Source organism: Sorghum bicolor, chromosome 7 (genome assembly GCF_000003195.3).
Source record: "Sorghum bicolor cultivar BTx623 chromosome 7, Sorghum_bicolor_NCBIv3, whole genome shotgun sequence".
Classification (NCBI taxonomy): domain Eukaryota; kingdom Viridiplantae; phylum Streptophyta; class Magnoliopsida; order Poales; family Poaceae; genus Sorghum; species Sorghum bicolor.
This window is the reverse complement of record NC_012876.2, coordinates 56,355,672-56,370,808: the sequence shown is the minus strand read 5'-3', so window position 1 is coordinate 56,370,808 and position 15,137 is coordinate 56,355,672. Positions and strand designations below refer to the sequence as shown.

At 44.5% G+C, this 15,137-nt stretch overlaps 1 protein-coding gene across 1 annotated transcript; it reads right to left on the bottom strand.

Moving 5' to 3' along the window:
• LOC8075407 (NAC domain-containing protein 83) lies at positions 1,554 to 2,890 on the bottom strand. The gene is made up of 3 exons (XM_002444346.1): positions 2,704 to 2,890; positions 2,324 to 2,616; positions 1,554 to 2,168 (listed from the first exon to the last, which is right to left on the bottom strand). Exons 1-3 carry the CDS (start codon positions 2,888 to 2,890, stop codon positions 1,554 to 1,556), a joined length of 1,095 nt encoding a protein of 364 aa, XP_002444391.1.

The window sequence follows — 15,137 nt, the reverse complement described above, 5'->3', positions numbered from 1 at the left end:
TCATGGAATGCCATATCAGCATGTGACGTGGATCGGATCTCTTCTCCATGACTCCATGGTTCATGGAATCCTGATTGCTGACGAGATTTCTGGTAGCTTAATCCAGTTTTTATTCTTTTATAATTTGACTTTTTTTCCCCTCTCGTCTCAGAGTCCTTCAAACTCAGAAGTGGCAATGGCCAATCAATGGCAGTTGCTCCTCTTGTCTTTGATTAAATCGAACTTCTAGGAAGATGGTGTCCTTTGTTAATCTGAGTTTCATTTTTAATTGCATGCTAACCAGTAAACTGAATCTCACTAGTTTGCTCCAGTCATTTTAGGTGGGGCACTCACTACAGGATTAAGACATTTTGCCGGGAGCCGAAAACACCCGACAAAGGCTACTTTGCACTCGGCAAAGTCTTTGCCGGGTGGAGCCACCGGCAAAAAATCCGTCGGCAAAGACATCTTTGCCAGGAGCCCGGTAAAAAGCTTCCGGCAAAGCATTTTGCACCCGACAAATCATCCATTTCCTGTAGTGACTAGTTTTTAGTCAAAGTATTTTACTACTACACTCAACTGAACCTCATTAGTTTGCTCTAGGAGTTAAGCCAGTTTTCAACGAGAGTTTGATGACATTAAATAGACCGACATGACATGAAATAGATGTGGAGAGAGATGATGAAAGTTTTATGGGACATGAAATGAGTTTCATAACATCTACACTGTTTCCAATACATACAGTTTTGGAAACTAAGACATGAAACCTCCCACTGAGATTTGTCTTAAACCTCCCACTGAGATTGGCCTTAATGGTGTGTCTTAAACCTCCCACTGAGATTGGCCTTAATGGTGTGGCTTCCTAGAGTATGCTGATTGCTGGCCATTTGCTAGAGGCTTTGGAAAAAAAACGGACCACTAGACGACCAGGCTCTAGAACTGGATTTAATTTGAGACAAATTCTCATTCTAGGAATTGATTTAATCAGAAACGAAAGGAGTGAGGGAGGAACTAAATATGGACTGAACAGACCTGCCTATCACTGATGCATGGTATCATCAGTAAGGCAGTAACCTTATATCTGGCTCACTTATGCCTTTAAGATTTAATATGAACTTACGGGGAGCAGAGCATTGTACTGCGCCCTTTTTCTCAAATATGGGTTAGCCCTCATATCTGCACGGTCCCTGGTATTTGAAGATTACATTCTGAAGAAAAGGTATATATGTACATATCACGAAAAGGTGTACAGTAGATCAGAGCCCATGGTATATATATGTACAAGCACTATATATGTCTAGCACAACCTACCCTAGTGTTGCTTACACGCATCACTCTATTTTTTTGAAACATACACGCATCACTCTTGCGAGCTCAGTAGCTCTACTAGACTGCAAACATACATACCGCAAGTGCTTTGCAGACCGGAAACTTAAATGCATGTGCGTTAGAGGTTGACTCCAAAGAATTACATTATACATAAACCTAACGAGCATTGAAAATTTGATCTATAAATCTAGGGATATAAACATTTGCAGCTGAGGTCGCAATAAACATCCAAGGAGAATATGCTTTCAGAAGCCACTGTCCCAGTACCAGTAGAGCCCGTCGAGGTCGTCAGAGGAGCCAATAACGGAGGTGAAATTAGTCTCGGCACGGCGACGGCGGTCCTCCTCACCACCGCCGGTGTCCAGCGGCCCGCCGTACTCCAGCAACTCCGGTAGATAGTAATCTGCATCGTCGACGACAGACTGCATCTGCATGATTGGCAGCAACGCGGAGTGCGCTCCTCCCAGTCCCACCAGCTGGTGGTGATCATCATGCTGGTTGAGCCAACATGAACACGGCGAGACGACGCAACTACTGGAACCATGGTGGTGCATCGTCGTCGTCAGTAGCTCATCATGTGCCATTTGACGGTGCTGCTGCTGATGATCGCCCTCCATGGATTGGGTACTACCGAGGTGGCTTCCAGCTGCTGTATGCTGGGTTTCGGCGACGGCCGGTGGCGCCGCCGCCTCCTGCTCGCTGTCAAAACCGTCGTCTCCCTCCATGGCGGCAAGGGGATGATGATGGCCAGGAGAGTGGTGGCCTTGCACGACAGCTAGCTCCTCCGTTTCCAGCTTCCTGTCGTCGCTGGTCATCGGATGATGCTTCCTCGTGAACACCCTGCAAATGACCCACTCACTCTGCACATATATACGCACGTACGTGACAAAAAACACGGAGCAAATTAAAACAACCCATCAGAATTAATCAGACAGTACAGAAACATATATTCTTGGCATGTGATGATCGACTATGTGAGATTGCTTATTTGCACGTACGTACTAGCTATATATACCTGTGCTCCCCTGAGGAGGGCGCTGCTCCTCCTTTCGCCCATGGCGTACTCGTGCATGACCCAGTCGGTCTTCTCGCCTCTCGGAGCCCTGCCGCGGTAGAACACGAGCGTCTTCCTCGTCCCGACGACGAGGCGGCCGGACCTGCTGTGCACGGCCTTGTCCTTGCCCGTGGACTTCCAGTAGCCCAGCTGCGTTGCGCGGCGGGCGCGAACGCCGGACGGGGACTTGCTGCCCCTCATGCAGAAGAAGTAGCCCTCCTGCAGGTCTCCTCCGGCCGCCGCCTGCTGCTCGCCTGCATGCATGCATGCATGTGAACATCATCAGCGGCGACTGCAGGAGCAAGCTGCACGTACAGGGCGCGTGTGCAAAACGTACGTACATGGAAGGTCCCATGGCTCTGTCTTGTAGAGGTCCACGTCGCGGATGGCTGCCGTGGTGAAGCTGGCGTCCATGGCCTTCCTGGCGAGGTAGCAGGTGATGAGCTCCTCGTCCGTCGGGAAGAAGCGGAAGCCCGGCGGCAGGGCGAGCTCCTCAATCCGCTGCTGCTGCTCCACCCCTCGCATCATCCTGTTATGCAGCGCAAAAACAACCAATAAACTACTAGCTGCTAGATGATCATCAGGAAGGAAACACGCGCAACGCTCACGCCTCCGTACGTGCTCGATCACACTCGCACAAATTAAGATCAATGCAATAAGCACGCACGCGTCAACCATTTCAATCTGTTGCACGTACGCATATGCATGTGCTTAATAATAAGCATATGAACTAGCTAGTGGCAAGAGAGATCGATGGAAAATTGCAGGGAACGTACGTAGTGCACGAACGAAGGTGACGCACACACAGCGAGATGTTATTTGGCGATGCTGACCAGAGATATAGATGATGTGACCAGCGCAGAAGCATATAGCTAATATGCCCTTACGCTTTATAGTGGCGACAGAAGGGCATCGTGTGTTGCGTAGAGCGTGCAGGTAGTTGGGGTTGACGTGGACGTCTCCTGCGCATGTGCAACCTTCTCTCATTTCCTATGGATGGATGGGTAAAATATTTCATAATCATCGGAGTAATTTTGCATACCCACGGGTTTTTTTTAAGAATAATGTCCGATTTACCTCCTGAAGTTGTTGCTGATTTTTTTTAAAAAAAATAATACAGTCGAACTCGAATGCTTGATAACTTACAAGAAAAGATTCAATGGGGGATGATCCCCATGGAGCAACCATGGGCACCTACTCCAAACTCATCTGGCTCCCTATTAAGTACGGAGAATGTCCATTCCCGCAAAACATTTGTTTGGGTTATTTACTTTCGTAAGCGCATCTTTCTATATGAAAATCCCTGCCTTTATATAATATTTTGTTTATAGAATCTATCTTCTCGGGTGACATACATAGCTATTTCTCCCGGGCTAGCGAGTGTGGAATACTTGCTTGTGTTTAATCTAATATTTATGTTTCTCCCGAAGAAAGCATAACTCAAGATTTAGCCGTGTAGATTCATGACACGTGTCCATGCATGCACATGCATCTAACACCTCGGGATTAACCGTTTTACACAAAGCGATGATGAAAATGTAAGAGATGTGTTATGTGTATGCGGGCACGTTCCACATGAGAAGCTAGGCCATTAGGAGATTATGGACGTGGGGTGTTACACAACCATATCCTCTTCTCAAGCGAGTCACCCAAGATCAAGCTTGAGGGTTCCATTAGCTTGAAGAGGATGATACAAACCTCCTGGTGCTCTCAACCACAATGTTGGAAGCTCACGTGTGACATCTAGCCATCTAGGAGTTAGGCTCTATGCTTCAAGCTCTCTAACTCACTTTTATTAATCCCAATCTCTCTCAAGAAATTTCACCAAGAATCAAAGAGAAAGATTGGGGAGCCTTCAGTGGGGTGAGAGAGAGAGAGAGAGAGAGAGAGAGTTGTCCTTAGGCTAGTGAGGGAGTTAATGCAGAAGATGAATGTTGGATAAGAAACCGAAGGGGGGTATTTGTGTTCCTCCCCCTTTCAAACGGTCAACATGGTAAATGCAAAACTTCCACACTCAAACATGGAAGTTCTGTGACGCAGAACTTCCGCATGTGCCAGAACAGAATAAGAGTTAAGGCATTCCAACTTTGGTTTGACTTAGGGGTTCACTGGTGTTGGATAGATGTGAAGAGAGCAAGACGCCTGAGGGGGGGAGCTTGAATTAGGCTTCTAAAAACTGCTTGGCCTCTATTCTAGTTATCAAAACCTAAGAAAGTTTTATATCTATTGAGCTCGGTTTTAATAAGTGCTACTATCTCTAACCCAAAAGAATTATGCAACCTAGATTTCAATCATATCAAACTAGCCTAGCAAGCTAAACTAGGAAATATAAGCACACAATGTAGGAAAGGAATTAAGTGTGAAAGCTTAAGGCTCTGTTTGTTTGAGTTGTAGCTTTTGAAAAAGCTGTTGTGGGTTGTGAGTTGTGAAAAAGCTATTGTGGAATATGAGTTATGAGAAAAGCCAAAACCTATTTGGTTGAGTATTTGTGGCTTTCATAAAAGCTGCTGGCAGATGTACTCCCTTTCTTACAAGTGGACCCCACTCATCAACCTCACGCATATCTTCTTCTTCCTCTCGTAGCCCAACAACAACACTGAAAGGTCCAAATGGCTAGAGGGGAGGTGAATAGCCTATTTAAAAAATCTACAAACTTTACTAAACAAGTGAGTTAGTAAAATAAGTGGCGAAGCTATTCTAGCACTAGCACAACTAAGCTATGCTCGCCACCTATACAAGTCTAGCAAGAGGGCTAAACACTAAACCACAACAACTAGAGAAGGCTACACAACAACTCTATACTAACAAGAACTAGGCTACACAAGCTAAACTAACAAGGTAGGCAAGTAAGTAAAGAGAGGAGAGTGATTGTTATACCGACGTTGTAGAGATGAGATATATCCAATCAATCACGTACACAATCACAAGAGAGACCTCGGCAAGAGATGACACAAGCTTTTTTACCGAGGTTCACTTGCTTCCCGGCAAGCTACTCCTCGTTGTGGCGATACACCCACTTGATGGATCACGAGCTAATTGGCAATCCAAAGCCAAACCCTCAGCGGGTGCCGCACATCCACTCACAAGATGGGAATCCTCCAAGCCACGAGCAATCTACTAGAGTAGCCAATTGCGATCTCCCGCAGGGAAGGCTCAAGAACCCATCACAAATCACTTGGTGAGGCTCGAAATAATCTCCAATCACGAGCTCAACACCACCACTGCTCCAAGCCGTCTAGGGCGTCGGGAAACACCCAAGAGTAACAAGAAATCCGCAGCAAACTCAAGAGTCAAGTGCTACTAAATGCAACTCTCAAAGCAATGCACTTGAATCTCACTCAATCTCACTAGGATTAGCAATCAAGCAAGGAGATGAGTGGAGGGAGTGTTCTCTAGCTCAATGTATGTCTCAAGTAATCAAATGTGCAAGAGATTGCCTCCTAAAGCCGACCACCTTCTATTTATAAGCCCCCTCAAAGAACTAGCCGTTGGCCACTCTCACTGGGCTGAAAATGGGGGCACCGGACGCTACCAAGTGATCACTGAATGATCGACCCTCAGCGTCCGGTGCTTAGGGGTATGCCACGTGTCCTTCTTGAATCCCACGTGTCAATTTCTAACGGCTACCTGCAACACACCGGACGCTCTGCAGGTCCACACCGGACGCATCCGGTGCACACCGACTCATGCGCAGAGAGTTCCGCAAACCTACAGGGTCACCGAACGTGAGCCACCGGACGCACCCTGAGCGTCCGGTGCTCACCGTACTTAAACACAGGGAGGGTTGCAAAACCTCCTCACACCGGACGCTAACCACCGAACGCTCTCAGAGTGCGTCCGGTGCTCAACCCTAGCAGGGTCAAGCACACCGGACTCTGAGGCCAGCGTCCGGTGCCTCCGCACTCAGTGTCCGGTGAGTGTTTCTCAGTGAGAAAACACTCCCGCGACTTCTCCAAATTTCCCATCGGCGCAATAGAAAATATGCACTTAATTTTCTCAAAAGTGTCCACCCTAGGAACTCCACCTCCTTTGTAAATGTGCTAACACCAACAAGTGTCCACCACCAAAGTGCATGTGTGTTAGCTTTTCACAAACATTTTCCCAAAGGAGTTAAGTTAGCACTTTACTAGATCCTAATGCATATGCTCAAGATATAGACCTAGTAGCACTTGATTCGAGAGATGACCGTGATTTCCCCTCTTGATAGTCGGCTATCTATCCTAAACCCGGTCAATCACTTCTCTACTCATCTTAGACCGGCAAAAGTAAAGCCCTATGTTTATACCTTTGCGTTGATAACTTTGCTCCTCGTCTATCACCATGATCTTCACTTCATGCTTCATCCATTTGTGATCATGTGGCCACCTTTCTATGCCACCATGCACCTTCATCACATGTGTTGCTATGCCTAACTCAAGTCACTTAAACACAAGGCATTAGCAACATGGTGTCATTAATTACCAAAACCAAACTTGGGCTTTCAAACACACACGGCAGAGCTCTTCCTCGTGGCAGAGCTCGTGCGCGATAGAGCCTACGTGCGGCAAGGTCAGCCTGCATCCACCGTTGGGGTCATGCTCGCTGTCATAGAGATAGAAGGTCGGGGAGCTTGCATGGCTAGATCTAGCTGTTATTGAACAGAGGGAGGAAGGCTGTAGGCTACGAAGGGCGAGAAGGGCACGCTGGCCTGGGAGGGCGAGGAAGGCTGTAGGCTAGGAAGGGCGAGATGGGCACGCTGGCCTGGGAGGGCGAGGGAGGCACCACTAACCTAGGAGGGTGAAAGGATCAAAATGCCTAGATGGGGAGGGGGTGAATAGGTGTTTCCTAAAATTCACAAACTTTTGCAGTGGATTAAATCATGGGTATCAAAATTTTTGGTCCAAGTGGAATTAGTGGACTTGTCCAAAATTCCGGTGAGGACTAAATTTTTGAATCCCAGAGAGTAGTGAACTAAGTAATTATGAATTGAAATACTCAAAATACTAAATTGAGTTTACCACACAAGTAAAGTAGGAGTACTAAGTGAATCCATGCCTTTTGCTTGCTCCTGCACCTACACACAATGTATATCTTGCCACCACAACAAATAATGCAATCACAAGACACAAGCACATGAAGACACAAGTATTTATCTCGAGGTTTGGTCACATCATAAAGTTGTGCCTATGTCCCCGTTGTTGAGGCGACCACAAAGGTCCTTAGAGTCTCTTTCAACTCCCCTCTTCCCAAGCGACCACAAAGATCAAGCCGGGATTTCCACTAGAATCAAAGGTTAATACAAACTTCCTAGGTGTCCTCACAAGTAAGAGTCACGAGCGTCACAAGGGAAACACCTAACCGGCTAGGGTTACAAGAACCCAAGATTAATAGAGTGAGAATCAAATCATCAGCGGGTGCCACAAGTGCTCAAGAGAAGGATCTTACTCTCAGAGTCGAAATCCAAGAAGAGCTCACTCCAATCTCACTCACAAAGATGGGAATCAAAGAAAGAGTGAGAGAGAGTGTGGGAGTTTGAGAGAGAGCACAAGAGTCTTTTTCTTAGGTTGAAGAGAATGAAAATGAGAAGATAGAGGGAGAAGGAAGGGGCCAGCGACTCCCAAATACACTTAGGGTGTGACCATTGGAAAGTGGATCTAAGCTGAATAAGAATTTCTTGGTCATAGAAGAGAATTGTTGGCTGAGGTCTCTGGTAGAGAAGAGCTTCCCACTCTAGAATTTCTTGCTGAGTAATGATAATTGCTAGTTGAAGGTCCTCTGTTGGATAGAGAAAGTAGGCACCCCCACACCAGAATTTCATGTTGAGAAATGAAAATTGTCGGCTAAGGATTCTCTGTTGGAAAGCAAATAGGACGCCCTCCACACCAGAATTTCTTGTTGAGAAATGAAAATTGTTGGTTGAGGGTTCTCTATAGGAAAAGAAATATGTTGTGGTGTCTAGGAAATATATACTTATCAGTTGAGCACGTAGGACACTTGCAAGTAATATAATTCTGATCCCTCTTTATAGTATGGCATCCTATAACTCAAGTGAAGTTCAATGAAATGAAAATTAAAACCAAACTCCCCTCAAGTTGAAGTGTGATGCCACATCTCTCTTTGAAGTAGTAATTAAGGGGTCTCATGTTTCAATTGTACTTTTCACATTGGTATTTAACTAAAAATCTCATGAAACAACATTAGCTCTTTATATAAATTGTCATTTATTCACCAAAACCCACAAATAGGATTTGATGCACTATAGGATTTGATGCACTTATAGAGGGCGAAGGAGGCGCTACCGAGGATGGACCGACGGCCATGGACGTGCTGGAGGGCAGTGGATGTTGGGTATTCTTAACATCATTACCAAAAGTAGACTAAGTTCTCTAAATCTAGTAACGGTGCCAAAAATGCCAAACCTATCCCTCACACCACTTAAGCCAAGTTGTCATCCCCAGCATGACATGAGAGACGCGGTATTGAAATATGCAATTGCTCTTCTAAATAAATAATGAATGGGATCTGCAAGCGCACAGATTAATACCGATGTAGCATTTTAACCGGGAAGTATTCCAGGTATCATTATTTATATTTTTACCACTGGGAAGGGATTAGCAATCATCAATATTGATTACAGAATAGAATATGAGATTGAGTATCTATCATTGCATATGTAATTGAGAACATGTATCTAACTCTTTCATACAGGGATAAGTGTCACATAAAAGATATATGAAGTAATGAATAGTGACAAAGATAATTAATCTGATCAGCCACATATAAATATGATAAGCACCTCAATTAGATACTCTAGAAAGTCATTAGTATGGTATTAGAACGAACTACAAGAATATTTCCTAAGTTATTCTCAACTATATAGTCTAGCATTATCATAATTAGTGCAAGCATACTTAGCAATCATTGCGAGACAAGACTACGCCCATGCATAGTGATATTAGCAAGGTAAATGAGAAACATAGCAATCACTCCCCTGTAATAATATTGCTCTGCCAGCCCAATACACGAGAGGGGGACTATATAAGAATCAATGAAGCTGTCACTATCACGAACTACCCCACAATCTGGCATATTGGGTACAATCGCAGATAAATACGGTATAAGCACCACGCCTACACAATATCTATCATTTACCCATGGATCCGATGGATAAACGCTATACGATCCTAAGCATGTATATAGATCCAATCTAACTAAGCCAAGTACATAACTATGATAAACTAAGAACAATATAATCTTGAATATAAGCAAGTAGAGCAAAGTCATAAGCAATATATTGAAGTAGAACAAAGTCATATTCATAATATTGAAGAACAAAGATAATTAGAAAGCAATTAGAAGCACAATTAGAGAATTACCAAGAATCCTCTTGACAGATCCGGAAACCAATCGAAGATTGACTCCTTCTAGTTCTAATCCTATGTAGCTATGCTAATCTAGATATCTAATTGATGTGGTGGCTCTAATCTTGATCAGAGGCTTCTTCTCCCTTGAGGAATAATGAATTAGGGTTGAGAGGCTCCCTCCTCCAGGGGCCAGGGGTCTGGTTTTATAGTCCCTTCAAGTGAATATGGGCCGTTGGATCAAACCGACTTAGATTTAACGGTTATCCTTGATCCTTTAGGTCGGTGGAGATCTCCCACGAAGCAGAGTCCTGATTGGACTCTCACAGGGAGCGGGCGCCCAGGGCAGGAGGGCGGGCGCCCTGCCTCTGGCCCCGTTTCGCCTCCGCTTCGGTCTCGTGTCTTCTGGAGTCTTCTAGATGTAAGATAATTGCGCGGCACGTTAATATCTCTATGTAATCCCGACGTGTGAGCCTTTCTTCTGTATTTCCTGATAACCCCCTGCAGAAATAGACAAACACCAAAACTCATGGAATTCTGTCAGATAAAACCCTAAGTCTAGATGTTGATTTCATTTGGATCCTTTTCTTTATTTATTTGATAATTAAATTTGATACTTAAGGACCGTCAACAAACTCCCCCAAGCTTACCTCTTGCTCGTCCCTGAGCAAGGATAGACTCAGCTATGGATCATAAGTTGTTGCAATATCTTAAAAAATTGACGGTACACATGCTTTTTTAAATAAGGTCTCATCTCTGAGTTAGAGTAAACTGTCAAGACTTAAAACTTACTTACTTTACCTTTCACCATGGGACTTGTAACCGTCACTTTTGTCTTGAGTGGTTAAAAGATAGAACAGTCTAGTCAAGTGCCATGTCTCTTATTCTTGATCAGCTATAGCTCTGGGGTTTTTGCAGATTTTCAAATAAAACTCAGAGATTCCTTGTATGACTCTCTCATATCTCTCTTTTGTGGTATTTCTGGATCCTTACCAAGGCAGTGATGGTATATGCCTTCTCTCAATATATGTAGTATTTATGGTATGAAGCATAGTGACATTGCTTTCTCTCTCACCCTACTCTAATAAGGCTTTAATATCTAGAGCTCATAGGTGGGAGATAAAGTATACATACTTACAAGACATGTGTTGTATAGTCAAACCATGGATCCAAAGAAACAAATCAATAAGTCAAATCAAGATGTGCATGTGTGGCGAATGAATGGTGTATGGTGGTAGTGGTGATAACAATGGTGAAAGTCTAATTCTACTTTTGCTCTTTTGAGGGGATATATACCTTCCTTGCTTTTTTTTGAAACTTTATGAGGAGAATGAGATGCTCTTCTTTTTTCTATCCTCTCAGGTGGGTATCTTGTACCCCTAATTCTACTGTCGGACACTTGTCCATTTTTACCTCCCGTCTCACTTTTTCTTTTCTTTCGAGGTTCCGGGCACTTGCCCCTTTTTATTTCCTCGTATTTCTTTTTTAAGAGTCAGCCCTGACATTGCCGATGCCAACATATCTGTTGTCAGTTTATGCTGCCCAACTGAAATTTGTGGGTTGGTTGTCATCGGCATAGATAGTGCACCAGTAGTCCCCGATGTACTTGGAGGGACGGCAGATTGTGCACTTGCAGTCGTCAAGGCAGCCGATGGAGCCGTGACCTCTGGTGCCGTTGGCTGATGATGGGAGGGGCCCACATAATCTGGTGGGATTTGTCCTTCCTTGAAAGTTCTTGCCACAGCATTGAAAACCGTATTAGACAGTACACCGGCTTGGTTAATCAACGCTCGATTGATGGCATTGTCAACCATATCTTGAAGCTTGCCAGGATTGGCGTCAAAGGTAACCTGCCGTGGTGCCGGCAGTGCATCTTTCTGGACCACTTCGCCGCTCCTGTTTATGCTGAAAGACCTCAGGCATTGCTGCTTGAACTCTTCCATGGCTTGGGCAATAGCTTGCTTCTGCTCATCCTTGAGGTTGGCCTCCGTCACGGGGATGACGTTCTCTTGATCGAGGTCAGAGATCGACATGTTGATCTTGATCTTGAATCTGGTCCCACCGGGCGTGCCAAAAGATGTGTTGATGCAAAACTGATCTGCAAACACAAAGGGCTAATACCCGATTCAAACGTTAAGGCGTGCCAGCCGATTTGACCTTGCTATCGGCAAAGGTGATAACTCGAATACTTTAGTCCTGACAACAGCGATGCGCCCGGATGTCACGGCTAAGAGGTACTCACGCGGAACTTGAGAACACGCCGAGCTTAAGTCGACGAATTCCTAAGAACTCGTAACAAAAGGAAAAAGTATGATGAAGTCGTCGAAAAGTAAATGCTGGAATATGAGTAAAAAACGTGTGTTTGATTCATTGATTGATTATTACAAGGCCCTAGGGTCTATATTTATACCCTGCTCAAAGAGCTACAACCAGACACGATTAGAATTCGAATTCCAAATTACACGGAATCCGTATACAAAACGATACAAATAATTAAGGAAATAACAAAACTATCCCTCGTGACAAACCGAAACTCCTCCACATAACGACCGGCAGCTTCCGGACTCCCTCTTTGCATCATCGGCAGACCCTTTGCCACAGTCATCGGCAGACTTTCTTATCCAGCCATCGGCACCATACTACTGCCTGTGGACTTGGTCACATTCAACTTCTCCCTCATCGGCAACCATCCTCATCGGCAACCCGCTTTGTAAACATCGTACTGCCACCTTATCCTGCCATCCTAGACACGTGCCCAAAAACGGTGTCAACACATGCCCCCCAGTTTCGGAGTATAAAACCATTAATGCTCCGAAATTCTCTGCAGTAATGATGCCTTCTCCCGCAATTAATGCTCCTAATCCGGTAACCGACAACCAGAATCTGACATCAAGGAGATAGAAGCAGCCAACCAAATTCGGCTACGCGCTATATCGGCAATCCAGACGCTGCTTAACACATAGAGTTTCCATCGGCATTGTATCTGCGCTTTCCTGCTTCTTCAGCTTTTAGTCTAGCCGATAGGACTGTTATCGGCACCTAAACTTTTGAAACACCAAGTCTTGTCCCCAAGCATTTGGATCTAGCCGATAGGAGTGTTATCGGCACCCAAACTTCTATGCATCGACCCATATACTGGGGTAGTGCTTCTTTAAATATTTGCCGTTTAATGCTCTGGGAAATTCAATTCCTTCGAGGGTTTCTAGAATGTAGGCATTACCAGGAGCCAATCGACTTATCCGATAAGGACCCTCCCAATTAGGAGACCACTTTCCAAACTTCGAACTTTTGGTCCCAATTGGTAAAATTAATTTCCATACCAAATCCCCATCGGCAAACTCTTTAGCCTTCACTTTCTTATCATACCATCTAGCAACTCTCTTCTTATTCTCTTCTATACTCATTAAAGCTTTCAACCGATGCCCTGCTAGATCGTCCAATTCATCGGTCATCAAAGTGGCATAACCATCGGAAGTTAATTGATCTTGAAAAGATAATCGCCTAGATCCAGTCTTAATCTCCCAAGGCAACACTGCATCATGTCCATATACCAATTGATAGGGTGATACCTTGGTCGATCCATGACAAGCCATCCGATAAGACCACAATGCTTCATTTAATAATGTATGCCACCGCTTAGGATTTTCTTCAATCTTTCGTTTAATAAGCTTGATAATTCCTTTGTTAGACGCTTCGGCCTGCCCATTGGCTTGAGCATAATAAGGAGAAGAATTCAACACTTTAATTCCCATACCGATTGCGAATTCATCGAACTCCCCCGATGTGAACATGGTGCCCTGATCGGTAGTAATCGTCTGGGGAATTCCAAATCGGTAAATAATATGCTCCTTCACAAAATCAATCATATTGGCCGATGTGACTTTATTCAAAGGAATAGCTTCCACCCACTTAGTGAAATAGTCAGTGGCAACTAGAATGAACTTATGCCCTTTGCTAGATGGCGGATAAATCTGGCCGATCAGATCGATGGCCCATCCCCGGAACGGCCAAGGCTTTATTATAGGATTCATAGCCGATGCGGGTGCTCTCTGGATATTACCAAACTTTTGACAACCTTGACATCCCTTGAAATATTTAAAACAATCTTCAAGTATGGTTGGCCAAAAATATCCATTCCTTCGAATCATCCACTTCATCTTAAAAGCTGACTGATGCGCTCCACACACTCCTTCATGGATTTCGCCCATCAAGCTTCTAGCTTCATCATCACCCAAGCATCGGAGAAGAATTCCGTCGATAGTTCGATAATACAATTCATTTTCAAGGAGCACATACTTGGTTGCTTGAAATCGAACCCGTCTTTCAACCTTTTTGGATGGGTCTTTTAGATAATCAATAATTTCTTTCCTCCAATCACCGGCACCGACTGCCGATGTCGCATTAATCATTGGCTGATATCCCGAGGCATGCTGAGCTAACCGATTAGCGTCTTCATTATGCAATCGGGGAACATGCTCCAATCGGAAATCCTTGAATTCCTTTAACAGTTGCATACTTCTCTCGAAATAAGTTATGAGAACTTCACTTCGGCATTCATAGCTTCCGGCCAATTGATTTATAACCAACATAGAATCCCCGAATATTTCAACAGCATCAGCACGAACTTCTCTTAACAACTCCAATCCCTTGATCAGAGCCTGATACTCAGCCTGATTATTTGTTGATGTGGCAACAATCGGCAAGGAAAACTCATACTTCCTCCCCTTAGGGGAAACTAATACAATGCCGATCCCTGCCCCCCGGTCACAGGTAGATCCATCAAAGAAGAGCGTCCAGGGTACAATTTCCAAGGTTTCCACTAGACCGCAATGCTGAGTCACAAAATCGGCCATAATCTGCCCTTTGACTGCCTTAGCCGATTCGTAACGCAAATCGAACTCCGACAGCGCTAAAATCCATTTACCGATCCTACCACTCATAATCGGCATAGATAGCATGTATCGGACCACGTCATCTTTGCAAACAACAGTGCATTCGGCCGATAACAGGTAATGTCTCAGCTTGATACATGAAAAATATAAGCATAAGCACAGTTTCTCAATGGCCGAATACCTGGTTTCAGCATCAATCAACCTCCTACTCAAATAATAAATTACCCTTTCTTTCCCTTCAAATTCTTGAACTAAAGCTGAACCGATAACCGATCCATCGGTAGATAAATACAACCTGAAGGGCTTCCCTTGTTGAGGTGGAACTAGAACTGGAGGATTTACTAGATACTTCTTGATTTCATCCAGAGCCAACTGCTGTTCCTTTCCCCAAATAAACTCTTGATCGGCTTTCAATTTAAGAAGAGGACTGAAAGCACGAATCCTACCAGACAAATTCGATATAAATCTCCTGATAAAATTTACCTTGCCGATCAAGGATTGGAGCTCGGTTTTGTTGGTAGGGGCCACTATTTTATTGATGGC

Coding starts and splice junctions, on each gene's coding strand:
- LOC8075407 (XM_002444346.1), bottom strand. CDS start 2,890: ATGATGCGAGGGGTGGAGCAGCAGCAGCGGATTGAGGAGCTCGCCCTG. Junction 2,617..2,703: donor AGAGCCATGGGACCTTCCAT/GTACGTACGTTT, acceptor GCATGCATGCAG/GCGAGCAGCAGGCGGCGGCC. Junction 2,169..2,323: donor CCCTCCTCAGGGGAGCACAG/GTATATATAGCT, acceptor ATATATGTGCAG/AGTGAGTGGGTCATTTGCAG.